The sequence below is a fragment of the Emys orbicularis genome, chromosome 4, assembly GCF_028017835.1.
Source record: "Emys orbicularis isolate rEmyOrb1 chromosome 4, rEmyOrb1.hap1, whole genome shotgun sequence".
Classification (NCBI taxonomy): domain Eukaryota; kingdom Metazoa; phylum Chordata; order Testudines; family Emydidae; genus Emys; species Emys orbicularis.
Genome location: NC_088686.1, coordinates 153,907,029 through 153,923,785, shown reverse-complemented (window position 1 = coordinate 153,923,785; position 16,757 = coordinate 153,907,029). Strand labels below are relative to the sequence as shown.

At 44.7% G+C, this 16,757-nt stretch overlaps 1 protein-coding gene across 1 annotated transcript in view; it reads right to left on the bottom strand.

Annotated features, from left to right (window-relative positions):
• LOC135877942 (E3 ubiquitin-protein ligase rnf213-alpha-like) overlaps positions 1-7,058 on the bottom strand; it is a 156,507-nt gene extending 149,449 nt beyond the window's left edge. The window contains exons 1-4 of the mRNA XM_065403464.1: positions 6,969-7,058; positions 4,488-4,607; positions 1,350-1,483; positions 51-135 (exon numbers count right to left, since the gene is read on the bottom strand). Coding sequence (XP_065259536.1) covers positions 51-135; positions 1,350-1,483; positions 4,488-4,593 — 325 coding nt within the window. The 5' untranslated portion in view covers positions 4,594-4,607; positions 6,969-7,058. The remainder of the gene's footprint in view (positions 1-50; positions 136-1,349; positions 1,484-4,487; positions 4,608-6,968) is intronic.
• Between the last annotated feature and the right edge of the window lie 9,699 nt (positions 7,059-16,757).

Sequence of the window (16,757 nt, the reverse complement as noted above, 5' to 3'; positions counted from 1 at the left end):
CACCCAACTCTAAAAAAAAAAAAAATCACACCAGGAAATGAAATGGTTACCTCTACTATCCGGTGTTTTCCCCTCTTTCTGCTCCTCTGTCTCCGCTTCTCCAGTGGCTTGGTCTGTAGCTCCGACCTTGCGTTCCTTGGAAAAGAAAGGTAATCAAAGCATGAATGGGGTGATTCTTTAAACGTAGCAGAGGCTGCATGAACAACTCCTCTGCTAACCGAAGGCAGAAACAGATTAACTGGTTAATAGCTGCTGGGTTATTATGGCTAACATTTTCAAAAAGAGGAAGCTAATGTTAGGCTCCTACATCTACAGTTAGGCAATTAAATAAGTGGACTGATTTTCAGATGTACTGAGCTGGAAAATGGGAGGAGTTTTCACAGAAAAAAGCAGCTATTTGTCAAAAACCTGCTAAGCCCCAAAACATTCTCAGCCCAACACCTCAAAAACCAAAATAATTTTGGCCAAAATTTGTAATAATTTTGGCCCAAAATTTCCCCCCCAAAAATAAAAATTTGGTCAATAACTATTAAAAACTAAATAATTTTTGGTCAAAACTGCCCAAATTCAAAAGATTTTGAGGAAAATGGATACTTTTCTGGTTTAGTCAAAAATCCAAATTTTTCAACAAAAAGAAAAGTTTGGAAAGATTTCCAACAGCATAAGACAGTAGATCCCGTTTACTGGGAGCTGCTGGGTGCCCAATGCTCTGAAAATTAGACCATTTAGGGCCTGATACAAAGGTCATGGAAGTCAGTGGAAAGACTCCCCACGATTTCACTGGGACTTTGGATCAGGCCTTTATGAAGTGTCTAAATAGTAGAGAGGGTTAGAAAATTGAAATGGTTTCGAGTGAAGACATAGCCTAGGAATTTCAAAATTTCCCACAGAAAAGAAATTAATTTGTTTCAGGAAAATCAAAATGTTTCAGTTTGACTTTTTCAAAACAAAATATGGAGCATCTGCCCACCTCCAACGGACTCCTTGGGCTGCTCATGATGCTTTGAGGGGCACCCAGCCCCAGGAATCCCCCACAGTCACGAACTGCCCCGAAAGTCCCCCGCTGCGGAGTGACAAGCCTAGAAGACCTGAGAGCAGCTTCCAGGGCTACCACACTCAGGGTCTCCATTGACTGAATGCCAGGCCCCCTAACACCCCGCCAGGTCAGCTGGTAGGAAACCAGGCCTGTGTTTTGGTGTAAGTCCATTGAAACTGAAATGTTTCCGCAAGGAATTTCAGTTTCAATAAATCAGTATTTTCATACCAAAAAAAAAAATCATTAGAAAATTCCTGAGCAGCCATAAAACTAAGCTCAGTTCCCAGTGATCCTAAGGGAATGAAAGCCCCACCTCATTGGCTGCTTCAGCAGAATCAGCTGGTGGCTGGAGTCCAGGTCCTGGATCCTGTTCAGCAGGGGCATCTTCTGACCATCCTGAACTTAGAGGGTTTGGTTCATTTGTATCTAGTTCTAAAGGTTTAGTTCCTGGTATGAAAAAAGTCAAAAATGGCATCTGTTCACTGAGTGTGTCGGCAAATTCCCACTGTTCATTTAAATGACCGTCTAAGAGTCTCCATCACAGGGAAAGTCTTTCCCCCATTTTACCCCACTGCTGAGTAATAGGGGGAAATATACATTTTTCAGTATGTTAACTTGTCACGGAGTGTGGGGGGAGACAAGGCCCTGCACCCCCGGCTTCCTGCGATTCACCATGACTCTCAGCCAGCCAGTAAAGCAGAAGGTTTATTTAGACGACAGGAACACGGTTCAAGACAGGTCTTGCAGGTACAGACAACAGGACCCCCTTAGTTTGGTCCATTTAGGGGCCCCAGGGACACCACAGCCCCGTTGGGGGGGGGGGTCAGAGCCCCGTCTGGGCTCCCCTCCATTTCACCAGCCAGCTCCAAAACTCTAACTCCCTCCAGGGTCTCCCTCAGCCTCTCCCCGGCTCCTCCCCCAGCCTTTGTCCAGTTTCCCGGGCAGAGGTGTCACCTGGCCTCCAACCCCCTTCCTGGGTTCTCATGTTAGGTGCTCCGGTATCCTCCCTCAAGGCCAGTCTCCCATCCCCCAATGCAGACCATCCCAGCCAAACTCCCCTGCAACCTTCCCCGGCCAACACTCCCCACTCAGCATTTAAAGACCACATTAAGAACAGTCCCAGTTTGTCACATAACTCTTCACAGTATGGCCAGTGTCTTTGTATATATCTGTGCAACACCCAGCACAACGGGACCCAAATCTCAATCACTGTGTGTCTGTGCAGCACCCCAGCATGACAGGGCCCCGATCTCAGTGGACATGCGTCTGTGCAGCACCCAGCAAGATGGGGCCGTGATCTCAGTCACTGTGTGTCTGTGTAGCGCCGGCACAATGGGGCCCCTATATCACTTAGGCCTTGGCTACACTGGCAATTCACAGCGCTGCACTTGCTGCACTCAGGGGTGTGAAAAAACACCCCCCCTGAGCGCAGCGAGTGCAGCGCTGTAAAGCGCCAGTGTAATCAGCGCCTGCAGCGCTGCACGCTCCCTCGCAGCGCTGCAAGCTACTCCTCTCGGAGAGGTGGAGTACTTGCAGCGCTGCGAGAGAGCTCTCGCAGCGCTGGCGGCGCAACTACACTCGCGCTTCACAGTGCTGCCGCGGCAGCGCTGTGAATCCGTGAGTGTAGCCAAGGCCTGAATGTGTGTAGTAGTAGTAGTATTGAGAGTAATAATTATTATTATTAATAATTAAGTGGAGTGGAAAAGCCAATAGATGTTAAGGAAGTTGCTCAAACATGTAGGAATCTTTTTGCAGTGGTTTCTTTTAACATTTTCTAAATATTTTAATGAGGTTTGGGAAAATATGACATGAATAGCTATTGGTAAAGCATCGACAACACAGTATGTCCAAAAGAAAGAAATACGATCACAACACACTTGGGGCCTCAGCTTTGCATCAGAGTCTTAACTTGATAATTCTGTCAAATCAAACTGCTCTAAAAAAAAACAATGACTATGTTAATATTAAAATTGGACAGCTAAAGAAAACTCACCCCACTGTGGCATGCATTCCATTAGCAAGTGACAGCCATCCTGCTATAAAACAACTTCCCCTATTGTATGCTATACATAACCAATCTGCAGGGCTAACTGTCCACACCTTGCAAAGTAAGGGAGATCAGCATTGTTCAGTTGCTTTCACTGATGGTAGCATTTCACACCCACTCTGCACAAAAGTGTGAATGATAACACAAGGCATAAGTAAAACCCACTGCTGAGTGGCTATAGGTCCACAGGAATGTGAGTTGCTACAGCCCCCAGTTGCAATGAGAGAGCTGTCTCTTTAGCTCAAACTGTAGCAGCTCGCGCTGTTAGCGCTGGAGGTCCCTGGTTCAATCCCCAGAGTATCGCCCCAGAAGGTGGCCATTGCACAAGTATAAAACACAGGCTGGTTTAAGGGTTTGTCTACATGACAGGGGCTACAGCAGGATAGCTGCTATGCTGGCATAACCCCGTAGTATACAGGCAGCCTGCAGAGACAGAAGGGGTTTTTCCATGTCTGTACATAAACCACCTCCCTGAGTAGCTCAGTAGAAACATTCTTCCATCATCCTAGCTGCAGCTACACCAGAGATTAGGTTGGCATAGCTCAGAAGTATAAACCAGGCAGCTATGTGTGTCATGTCCCTTTTAGTGCCTTAACCACTTAAGGGGAGATTTTCATAGGTGCAAATTGCAGTTAGGCACCTAACATCCATGTCTTTGAAAATCTAGCTGACAGAGGATAAAAGCCTACTATTGTTTCCAGCTAACAGAGTTGCTCCTTCAGCTTAAATGGTACGAGCCTGCACTGTGTAGGTGAAGATCTTTGGGTTTCGCTCTACACTGGAAAATCAAACCCTGTGAATCTATTTTAAAAAGACTTAAGATTAGAATGGATCAAAAAAATTTAGGTGGAAATGTTTAGTCAAAAATTAAATTTTTCACAAGAAAACGAAAATTTTCAATTTTCCTGCAGAAAATGTCAAAATATTTTTTTTCATTGTAAATTGACAGTTTATTTAATTTCAGCATCAAAATGGTATTTTATTTGAGATTTTGGAAACTGAAAAATTTTGATTTGGGGATCTTCTGGTGTTTCCCCTCCCTTTTACTTGCACAGGAAGAGGAAAGTTTTACGAGTGAGAGGCAGTGTGTGGAGAAGGAATCCACATTTTTTATTTTTTTACTTTTTCCAGCTTGGAAAATAACTAAAAAGCATGAGAAAGTTTTTTTGTGTGTGGGGGGGGAGTTTTCACACTTTTTTTTAACTGAAAAGGAGTGAAAAAAAATTTAAAAAGAGAGAAAATCATGAGATTTTACAAAATAACAATGCTGGGGTTCTTTTTATTCAATGCTTATTTTGACTTTCCCGGGTTCTCTGGAGGAAGAACTCCCCATTCTATAAATCAAATGAGTCCCTGACAGTGAATCTTCAACCCACCAATAATACATATAATACTTTATGTTACCTTCTGTCTGACTCTGCGACCCATCTGGGCCCTTCAGAGCCTGCTGACATTCCGGACAGTGTGTCCCTCCTTCCAGACATTTGCCGTCGCATTCTGCGCATTTCATTTTTATGGCTTATCCTAGAAAGCCAACCAAAGAGCTGTATCAGCAGGGATTCATGAGACAGTCCCCAAAAGATCATGAGATATTTTTTAAAAGCCTCATGATTTTTAAAGCCAAATATATCAGGGTCTTTTTTCCTTTGCCTCCTGGTTTTTGAGCCTTTTGAGGATCATGTTTTGTAGCTTTCCCCCCCAGCGATCAGTAATAGAATCTGGCTTTGTTTTTAAACGAAAGCTGAGAGTCTCACATAACTACCTGATTCCAGGAGCTGAGGATTTTAAAAAAGCACCAAATATCACAAAACAATGAGAGCAGCCAACATTGTATCAGTGACAAACCTAAAAACCAGTTGTGCCTCCCCATTACTTTTCAGGTAAGAGAAGTAAAATGATATCGGTAGTTTTTTTTTTTTTTAACATTGTAATTAATTGTGAATCTCTGATTTCATTGGCCTTAATTCTCTTCAACAATTGATCCCAGCTTTTCATTTTAAGATTTGAATTTCAAGGCATAAGCTATCCAGGAAGAAGCTGTTCATGTGAAGATCCCTGGAAGTGACAGAGCTGTGTCAAAAGTATCATATGTGAAAACAAACCTAACAAATTCAGCTCAGCTTGCATGATTAAGGACACAAAATGAAGAAGTAAAACCAAAAATGCATTCTCACTCTCCCTTTTCTTTCATCCTTCTACCAGCACAACAGCTTTAGCAAAAATGATATTTGTCAAATATAATCAGCAGCATTAAGACAAATGGAATTGGGTGACATTGATAAATCCCTTGCAGTAGACAAGCAAATAATAATTTCCACTAAACACAAAACTGTTCTCCTCATGAAAAGGACAATGGAAGATGGGCTGTAAGGTGGGACCATCAGCTGGTAATATTTTACTTTCTTTTTCATGCAGTTAATACTCTTAATGATTATGCACAATGGACATAGGCCCTGGTCTGGCAAACACATATGCACAATTTTCAAGCTCAACATTGCATTTAATTTGCCAATGTTATTAACCCCTAGCAGATAGGAACAGAGATGTTATTCTCCCCTCCTGTTCCTTTATCTTTTTGGTCTCCTGCCTTGCTTTTTTTTTTTAAACCTTTACTTGTTTGCCCTCTTTTCTATGTGGTTTTATACCTAACACTGATTGGATCACTGAGTAGGAGGAGTAAACTTATAGTCAGCTGAAGGAAATCATGTCATTTCATATGCCACCTGCTATCTGTGTCTGTGCAGCACCTAGTACCATGAGGCCCCATCCTTGGTTGGCCCACTGGCAGTTCTGATTAGTATTCCTAGCGAGTCTATCTGTGACACAGAACAGGTGTTGCTGACATATAATGTATCTGTATATGTTTATCATTAGGTCTGGCAGAATTTTTTGTATATAATTCTGGTGGATAATACTAATGTTTATTTTTAAGCATTTTTCTATTTTTATTTATTTAAGTTTTCACTGAAAATGTATGTACAAAATGATGTGTTTTAAGCAATTTTTAAAGATTTGTATCTATTTAAATTTTCACATTTGTGAGAAATGATGAGGGGTCAGGCAATAATTATTTAATGATGCAGATGTTATTATTCAAAAAGTTAAAGCTTTATCACCATTAAAACACAAATAGTCAGTCTCACATATCAAAATATACCAGGTAAATAGCCTTAAATCAAACTCCTGAGCCCCAGTCCACTGCTCTACCCTCATTTTGCACTGGTGTTAATGATGGCACAAGGTGAAGGGGGGGCAGGTTCGACCAAAATTGCACATAACACATCATAGCAATGTGATATTAATACAGCTATTATACCTGATTCTGCTCTCAGGAACCTCAGGATAAATCCTGAGTCATCCACTGACTGCAGGTGGATTGGGGCCAGATTCTGGTCCCAGCTCCCCTGGAGTCAGTCTGGACTCAGCCACTGACTGCCATGGGGTCGGGGCAAATTGTGATCTCAGTGACACCAGTATTATAAATCTAGGGGACTCTGGAGAAGTTAATGTCATTATCCCAGTTTTAAAAGGATGGAAATAAGGAGGCACATCTATGTTAAAGGCATATATTGGAAGTTATACCACAATGTGCCATAATTCCTGTGAATCAGAATTTAGAAAAGAACTTTCTATAAATAATCATTCCTCCATTTTAGTCAACAATGCAATTTAAACCAAGAGCAGGAAATGTAATTCTAATTTCAGCATAATACGGCTCATGCAGAAGAAGGATCCGTCTATTTGTCCTTAATTTAAGGGTTTGTTATGAATTTCAGAAGCACAGGGAAATCCTACCGTCTGTACTCAGGCATAAGTCCCATCGCAAACCAACTAAGTCATGCAGGATTCAGCAGTTTAAAAAATCTTAACACTCATTTACCCTACCTTGTATCAGATTCCCTGGTCGTAAAGGTGCCTGGGTGTGCATATTATCTTCACAGGAAATGCATCTGTTTCATGTCTGTCTATATATGGTGTATTTGAATTGCCTTCCCAAAACATGTGATTTCTTTGTTCTCTTTCTGTTTCTTGTAAGTCTTATGGAAATAACTATTATTTTGAAAGTGAAAGTAATTCAGTAACATTTGTAGTCTGCAACAGGCCAATATGCAGGTTTTCAGTTACTTCTGCCTTCAAGATGAAACTGTAGCTCCAGCTGCTGAAGTCAGGGAGGTTACAGTGTAACCAATAAATCTGGAAATCCTAAGAAACAGGGGTTGTCAGTGTCACCAACCATTCAAAAAAAGTGTCCTTTAGATCTGTTACTTTCCAGCCTTAGCAAAGCAGGGTGGAATTGCATCTCACTTCCTGACTACATTTGGGCAAACTGTTTGCACCGAAAGATTTTTCCACTGAAAAAAGGCAGATTCAGGCCCATTGAAAATTTTGCAAATGTGCGTTGACTTGTTTCAGTTGGTAAAGAAAAAAGAAAGTGATTTGTTTCAATATGTTCAAAATGAAATGTTTCAACTTTTTTTATATGAAGCAGCTTTTTGTTATACAACTTAATTACATTTTTTTTTTTTTTTTAAAAAGATAATGTTTTTAAAAACTCAAAGCTGAAATGAAACATTTTGTTTTAGGTCAAACAAAGTTTCATTCAATGCAAAAGGAATTATTTATTTTACTTTTTGGTTTACTGAAAATGGTGTTGTTTTTTTTATTTCAAGTTGACCTGAATTTGTGTGTTGGGCATGGCCAGCAAACCAAACATGAAATATTCACCCAGCTCTACTCCAGCCTTTCTTACCAGGAGGTGTTACTGAGCTTTGTGTCACTGTCCTACCAGTTTCATATCAGACCTACTATAGATTCATAGATTCTAGGACTGGAAGGGACCTCGAGAGGTCATCGAGTCCAGTCCCCTGCCCTCATGGCAGGACCAAATACTGTCTAGACCATCCCTGATAGACATTTATCCAACCTACTCTTAAATATCTCCAGAGATGGAGATTCCACAACCTCCCTAGGCAATTTATTCCAGTGTTTAACCACCCTGACAGTTAGGAACTTTTTCCTAATGTCCAACCTAAACCTCCCTTGCTGCAGTTTAAGCCCATTGCTTCTTGTTCTATCCTTAGAGGCTATGGCCTTGGCAATACTGGCACTGTACAGCACTGCAACTTGCTGCGCTCAGGGGTGTGAAAACGCCCCCCCCCCCCGAGCGCAGCGAGTGCAGCGCTGTAAAGCGCCAGTGTAATCAGCGCCTGCAGCGCTGCACGCTCACTCGCAGCACTGCAAGCTACTCCCCTTGGAGAGGTGGAGTACTTGCAGCGCTGCAAGAGAGCTCTCGCTGCGCTGGCGGCGCAACTACACTCGCGCTTCACAGCGCTGTCATGGCAGCGCTGCCGTGGCAGCGCTGAGACGTCCCGAGTGTAGCCAAGGCCTAAGGTGAACAAGTTTTCTCCCTCCTCCTTATGACACCCTTTTAGATACCTGAAAACTGCTATCATGTCCCCTCTCAGTCTTCTCTTTTCCAAACTAAACAAACCCAATTCTTTCAGCCTTCCTTCATAGGTCATGTTCTCAAGACCTTTAATCATTCTTGTTGCTCTTCTCTGGACCCTCTCCAATTTCTCCACATCTTTCTTGAAATGCGGTGCCCAGAACTTGACACAATACTCCAGGTGAGGCCTAACCAGCGCAGAGTAGAGCGGAAGAATGACTTCTCGTGTCTTGCTCACAACACACCTGTTAATACATCCCAGAATCATGTTTGCTTTTTTTGCAACAGCATCACACTGTTGACTCATATTTAGCTTGTGGTCCATTATAACCCCTAGATCCCTTTCTGCCATACTCCTTCCTTGACAGTCTCTTCCCATTCTGTATGTGTGAAACTGATTTTTCCTTCCCAAGTGGAGCACTTTGCATTTGTCTTTGTTAAACTTCATCCTGTTTAACTCAGACCATTTCTCCAATTTGTCCAGATCATTTTGAATTATGACCCTGTCCTCCAAAGCAGTTGCAATCCCTAAACTAAATCAAGGTACAGTGGTAAAGCAACTCTTTCCCCATGTCAGCCTCAGCATTTCTCCTTCTGGCAGCAGGGAGGTAACTGGAGTAAATCAGTCCTACCCCAGAAGTTTCTAATTCTTAACTTTGGTATATTTATGATGTTTACAAGGCAAAGCCTCAGGGTAGGCCTATGAATTTTTTTCACACCCCTGAGCAAGAAAGTTTCAGCACAGTAAAGTGGAGACAATGCCTTAGTACACTGGCTTCTAGTCACCAACCCCTCCCCTGTCCCTCCTTTGCAGACACTTTTTCTCTCTACTTCCCCAAACCTTGCTGCAGTCACCTCTCATCCCTCTCCCTCTTATTGGAAGGGGGTGGGGGAGCTTAACTGTCACCAGGGCCCCTTAATTGGACTCAGGTGTCTCTGATTAGCCTGAGGTAATCTCTTTTCAGTTCATAGGGAAAAGGGCCTTCACCATTCTAGAACTGACAGACCTCCCTTCACCAGCTCTAGCTGCCAGCTCTGAATTTGTTACCTATCTGCACCTCCTTCTCCCACAGTACTATGCAGTTGGGCTATGTGTAGTGTAGACAAGCCCTGAGAAACAGCTTATCCTCTCAGCATTGCTGGGCCAGATTCCTGTCCTGTGCAGCACTTTGCAGTGGAAGGGTTGTAGCAACAGGAACTATCTTGCTACTCTTGCATTTTTTTTCTTTGTTCTGGTGCATCCACTTAAGGTGAGCATGGGCCATAACAGGGGTAAACCTCTGTCTGAGCAGATAATATTAGGGGGTTTCCATGGCCCATTTTACCACAAAGCACTACTTCTCTACTACGGTGTACCTTTGTTCTCTGGGTAGGTGTTTTCTACTGAGGTACAAAACGGGGTGTTCTTCCTCTCCTCCCAGCTGAGGAAGTATGGCTCCCCACCCTACTTCAGAGATATCCATTTATAGTCTGAACTCCTTCTCAACGTTTGGAGCTACTAGCACTGGGTTTACTGCAGAGGGCTGTCAGATGTGCAAAACCTTATTCTGCTGCACCGGTCCATTTTACCATGCCTGGGCCTCTGGTCTTTATCAGATCTGTCAAAGGGTGGTGAAGTGGGGAATTAAATGCTATAATATCCCACTATCCCCAGAAATATTCTGACCAGTTTCTTCCTGAGCAGTTGAGGCCAACTTTGTATTACCTATAACTTGTTCAGCTGGGGTTTCACTATGCCCCTCCCCATGATGTACCTGAGGTATTTGGCTTCTGCTAGCCCAGTGGTTCTCAAACTGTGAACGGGGAACCCAAAGTGGGTCACAGCCCCATTTTATTGGGGTCACTAGGGCTGGCGTTAGACTTGCTGGGGCCTGGGACTGAATCCGAAGCCTGAGCCCCACCGCCTGAGGCCAAAGCCCAAGAGCCTCATTGCTCAGGGCCAAAGGCGAAGCCCTAGGACTTCAGCCCTGGGTCGCAGGGTTCAGGCTACAGGCCCCCTGCTGGGGCCAAAGCCCTTGGGCTTTGGGTTTGGCCTCCCCACCTGAGGTGGCAGGGCTCGGGCTTTGGCCCCGCCTTCCAGGGCAGGCGAGCTCAGGCTTAGATCCCCCCTCCCCCGCTGGGGTTGTGTAGCAATTTTTGTTGTCAGAAGAGCGTCACAGTTTGAGATATTGGCCTTTCTTATGTACAGTACTTATGTCCCCCTAGCTGCGGTCACTCCTCTGACTTCACTGTAGCTGTCCCCTAAGTGAATTAGGATCCTACACTAGAAATTATTGCTAGTATAATAATGCGGATTGAAGGTGATTTTTTGCGACATTTCTATGCTAGAAAATTCACTACTGTGGATGCAGCTATAGTGGCATAAACTTTAACTGTTATAGCTTATTTCACTTGGGGAACTGGCATAAGCTATACCAGCAAAAGTATTCTGCCGCTGTAAATTGCATCGGCATTAAGAGGATTTTAGACTGGAAAACCTTTTAAGTCCAGCAGGGTTGTTGTTGTCTGTGTTGTAAACCCTCTATTTACTGTTTTAATGTTAAACCTTGGGTGTGGTCTGCAGTTTCCTGTCAAGTCATTGCTGGTGGCTGCCAGGGCAACTGCCTCTGCCAAAAACCCTCCCAAAAGGTAAGCTCTTTATTAAACACACATAAGAATGAAGCTAAAGCATTTGAAATGTAAAGCAGTGAGTAAGGCTTTCATTGTAATAATATTCCTTACCCCCTTTCTCTTACAGAAGGGTTTTCTCTTGGGGAAACCCCTACTTCACAGCATTTGATGGTATTAACTGTCCTTTTGGGGAGAAAAGTGTTAGTTTCAATAATCTGGAGTGATTGTTGCCGCTGCTGGAGCCTAATCCTGTTCCCTTTCATACAAAACAAGACCAACTTGTTCTGAGAGAAAGGTCAAAAGGTAGAAAATGCAGTTTCTGTCTCTGGTGCTGACTCACACTTGTAGCCTCACTGCTGGGAAAAAGACAAGCCCAGCATTATGCTCTGAGCTATTTGATAGGAGACATACTGTTACCAGGCTGTTTAAGGCGTTGCTTTCAGCTGCTTATCTAGTCAGGCTCACAGCTTTGTGGAGTGAAGTTTTTCTTGATGATTCATCCAGATTCTTACTACACAGAAGGCAGAAAGGGAAGTGAAGAGAGGGTACAAGGTGACACACCCTCACATCTCAAGTGTTGGTATGGATTTAGCCCAGGGGTTCTCAAACTGGGGGTCGGGACCCCTCAGGGGGTTGCGAGGTCATTACATGAGGGGTCGCGAGCTGTCAACCTCCACCCCAAACCCCGCTTGTCTCCAGCATTTATAATGGTGTTAAATATATTAAAAAGTGTGTTTAATTTATTAGGGGAGTCACACTCAGAGGCTTGCTATATGAAAGGGGTCACCAGTAAAAAAGTTTGAGACCCACTGATTTAGCCAGAGCCAGTGGAGGTGGCAATGTCATGTTCCTTCTCTCTGGCCTGGTCAGGGCACTTTTCAGGGTCAGGACAACGAAGGCCCAATGGTCTCAGGGTGGATCCCAGGGTCCCTAGGTGAGGGTGGAGATAGGGGAGTAACCACAATGCTGAAGCTTGCTCCTTCCAGCCCACATCTCCAGCTGCTCGACCCCAAACAACATCCAAAAAGGGGGCAGCGCCCTCATCCCAGGAACACGATCCAATCAAAATGACTGGGGCTGATTATAACTCTGAACATTTCCTCCCATTTCTAGAACCTTCCATCTCACCCTCCTGCCAACCCGAGCTGCCTTCAATTCCAAGACCAGAAGGGACCATTTGTGATACAGGCCAGAGAACTTCCCCAAAATCATCCCTAGAGCAGATCTTTTAGAAAAAACATCCAGTCCTGATTTGAAAATTGCCAGTGATGGAGAATTCACCACGGCCCTTCTAAATTGTTCCAGTGACTAATTAGCCTCACTGTTAAAAATTTAAACCTCCTCTCATGGCTCCTTTCCCCAGAACAATCTGAGTTCATACCAGTCTTTCTCCATCTTCTGCTGGCTTTTATGAACAATATGATAACCTAGCTGGTCTTCCGTTACTCCTTTAATGTGGGTTTCCTGTGCCATTGGGTGGGGTGTGTGGTGGCTAATTGGAGTGAGTGCTTCTTGTGAACAGACATCTGAGTTTTCTGAAGTACAGCTATTAGCTCTCTCTGAAAGCCATGAGAATCAGCCTTGCTTAGGGAGATCAGGGAAAGGGGTTTTGTTAAGGCAGCTGCGTTCTTTAACGCAGGGCACATTTTTCAGATCAATCAAAATCAGAACCAGGCTCAGCTTGATGGATTAGAAATTCACTTCACTTTGGAAATTCACTGTATTACCAACTCCCTAGTGTTCAAAAAACCCGAGATTAATCATGAGGTGTTTTAAACATAATAATGAATTTTGGGTTCTTTCTAATTGCCTGTTGAGTTTTAAAGCTTTCAGATGCCCTCAAACTTTTCACCATAGCCATGAGGGCTAGAAATATATTTATAAAAAAAGAAAAAGCTAATAATATGTAGCTCTTGTAGAGCACATTTCATCAGTAGATCTCAAAGCACTTTACAAAGGAAGGAAGTATAATTATCCCCATTTTACAGATAGGGAAACTGAGGCACGGGGCAGGGAAGTGACTTGCCCAAGGTCACCCAGCAGGCCAATGGCAGAGTTTGGGATAGAACCCAGTCCAGTGATTTACCTCGATGACTCCAACACCTGGGGCTTTAATAAAAACACCAGCTATTGTGAGACTTAAGATCAAATTGCGATAGCTGGCAACTTCTCCAAAGTGAAAGATGAATGAAGCAAGTTTCATCCATTTGAAGAGTGGATAAATTTTAACACCTTATCTGTTCCTCTGATATGGATGAGCGACTAAGAGCCCTGAATAAATCAACCAATTAGCAATTCTCCTTCCGAAGTATAACATACAAAACAGATCCAAATCCAGTTTGCAGGCATCACTTAGTTCTGATGCCTCTTTTCTGGCATCATGCCCATCCAACACAGCTTCCTGCGTAACCCAGGCCAGAGATTCTCATCCACTAATTTCTGCATCCAGTCCAATAGTTTCTATTTGACCTATAGCATGTTTTAAAAAGACATTCAGTCTTGCTGACAGACTCCATGTTTATTCAGAGAATCACCCTGTTCACAGCAGATGTTTGAATGGTTCCTTCCCCTCCTATTAACATCTTGAACCTTACTAGTCTGAATTTGTCTCGCATCCGCTCTCAGCCATTGGCTCGCTTTCTGCTTTTGTCTGCTGGATCTTAACAGAGCTGTCTATGTCGACTATGATCAAATGACCTCTCCTTAGTCTTCTCTTGGATAAACTAAATTGTGACTCTTGCAATATTTGGCATTTTTCTTAAAGCTCCCAGAGTTCTGTGATTCTGCTGGACAAATTTCTCAGCTTTCATTAAAGAAGAAAGCAAGTTTTTACCCTTCATGGTTGCAAAGAAAAACTTGAAAACCTGCATCCTAAAGACGCCATCACAGAAGGCAAATAAACACAATCCCACAGTTATTTTTTTTTAAAGTCTCATGATTGTAAGTCAATCTCGTGATTTTCCGCTGACATGATTTGTTCAGCAAAACAGTCTGAACTTCCTGGAGAGCTGGACAAATGACAATGTTAGATAGACCGGGGTCCTGGGCTCCCAAACTTTCTGATTCATTTCCTGGTTTAACAAATACAAAGGAAGTTCTTTGGCATAAGAAAGCGAAGAAAAAAAAAAGGCACAGTAGTGTCCAAGTCCGTTTTATAAGCAGAAGGGGGCTTATTTCCCACTTTAATTTTTGGCAAGTTGTGGGTTGTGGTTTTCTGGTCTTGTTTTATCTGAAGATCACTTATTTGGGCTTTTTTATTCCATTCTTGCTTCTGCCTTCAGAACTGAGTGCCTGGCCAGCCACTGACGCTCTCTGGCCGCCCAGCGAAGGCAGCGCTGTCACCAGCAGCAGCGCAAAAGTAAGGTTGCCAATCCACCATGCCATGCCACCCTGACTTCCACACTGCTGCTGACGGCAGCATGCCTGGCCAGTAGCCGGCGCTCTCCTGCCACCCAGCCAGAGCTAAATTTGTGCCGGGGCTGTGCCCAAGTACCTGTTTCATTATACATTAAACATATGAAATCAATGAGTTGTAGGCACCCAGATGATTTAGAAAATAGATGCCTAAATACCTTTAAAAATCTGGCCTTCTGTGTCTCAGTTCCCCATCTGAGCAATGGGTTAATGGCCCTGCTCTGCCTCACAAGGGTGTTGTGAGGATAAAGACTTTAAAGATTAGTAGGATATTATGATGATGGGCAGTGGCGGATTACCATATAGGTCCCACAGGTGCACTGGCACTCTGGCCCCGCCCCCTGCTGCTCTCTCCCCCAGCTCTGCTCCTCTGCCCTGCACCTCCTCTTCCCCCTGAGGCCCCACCCCCAGCCAGGCTGGAAGATGGCGGGAACCTGTGTAGAGAGTGAATGAGTATATTTCCCCTCCCTCGTCCCCTGTGTGGAGCCAGCCTGAGTCCCCTCTCTCTTCCCATGTGTAGCCAGCCTGAGGCACTTGCCCAAACCCCCTCCTGCCCTATGCAGGGCTGGCCTGAGCCCTGCCTCTTGCCACCCCCGAGCCCCACTGCTCCCCTGCACCCCCACCCCAAGCCCCATTTTGGCAAAAGTGCATCATTTGTGCTGTATTGCTCTTGCCACCTGGTGATCAGTTGACAAGAGCAAATGGGACAAATCCAGTTTTGCCAAAAAAGTTGGGACATCCAGGGCCAAAACGGTAGGTATGGTTACTCTAGCAGGGGTCCCCAAACGTTTTTGGTTGTGCCCCCCTTTACCTGGCCCCCACTCCCCGGGAGCTGGGGCCTGAGCCGGGAGTGGGAGCTGGGGGTTGCAGGGGCAAGGGGCTGTGGTCAGGGGTCAGGAGTGGGGCCGTGGCTGGAGGTGAGGCTGGGGCTGGGGCACGGCTGGAGTGGGGCCAGAGAAGACCTGGGGGCAGAGCAAGGATGAGTGGAATCCCTTCCTTCCCCACCCCACCCCACCCCCATGCGGGCTGACCTGGGCCCCACTGCACTCACAATTACCCAAATGTTCCTCCATGCCCTCCTAGGCTGTGGTAAAAGTCGCCCAGGGAGCTGTGGGGAGACCATGCCCTCCACCTGCCCTGGGTGGGAGACCGGTGTGCCCAAGAAGCAAGAGCAGCTCACAGCCCATGTCCCTGTCCCCCAGGATGCGTTGCCCAGGAAAGATAGAGGGTCCAGGGCTCCCCACAGTGCCCCAGGCTTCCTGGATAGCTCTTACCCTAGCCCTGGCTTCTGGCCAGGCCAGGGGGCAGAGCCTTGGGGGAAGGGGAGGAGCAGGGTTTGGGGCCCTATGGCAGGGGGGATGTTGGGGGCCCCAATGTTCTTTGTGCCCAGGGGCCCCAATAAATCTTAATCCACCTCTGGTGATGGGGTCCAGATAAATACCTAAGACCTGGTCTACACTTCAAAGTTTTACCAGTATAACTACTTTGGTTAGAGATGTGATTTTTTTTTTCTGAAATAGGTATACAGGTAAAAACTCCAGTGTGGATGCAGCTACACTGGTATAAATGGGGTGTTTACCAGTATAGTCATTCGTCTTCCTGTATTGGACTGGACTTGATGAACTCTCAAGGTCCCTTCCAGTTTTATGATTCTATGATTGGAACAGCTATACGGCTATTAGCATCTTTATACTGATATCACTGCATCCACACTCGGTGGGAGGAAGTGGTACCACGTTAGCTATACCAGCGGTGTTAAAGCCGGACAACTTTCTAATGTAGACGAGGTCTTCAATTCATAGATTCCAAGGCCAGACGGGACCATTGTGGTCATCTCGTCAGACCTCCTGTATAGCACAGGCCAGAGACCTGCCCCAAATCATTCCTAGAGCAGAGCTTGTAGAACAAACATCCCGTCTTGATTTAAAAATGGTCAGTGATAGAGAATCCACCGCAACCCTGGGTGAGTTGTTCCAGTGGTTAATTATTCTCCTTGTTAAAAACGTTCACTTTATCTCCAGTCTGAATTTGTCCCGTTGGATCATGTTATACCTTCCTCTGCTAGATTGAAGAGCCCTTTGTTTGTTCCCCCTGTAGGTACAAATCTAGATTGGGATCAAGTAGGGTGACCAGATGTCCTGATTTTTTAGGGACAGTCCCAATATTTGGGGCTTTTTCTTATATAGGCACCTATTACCCCCCCA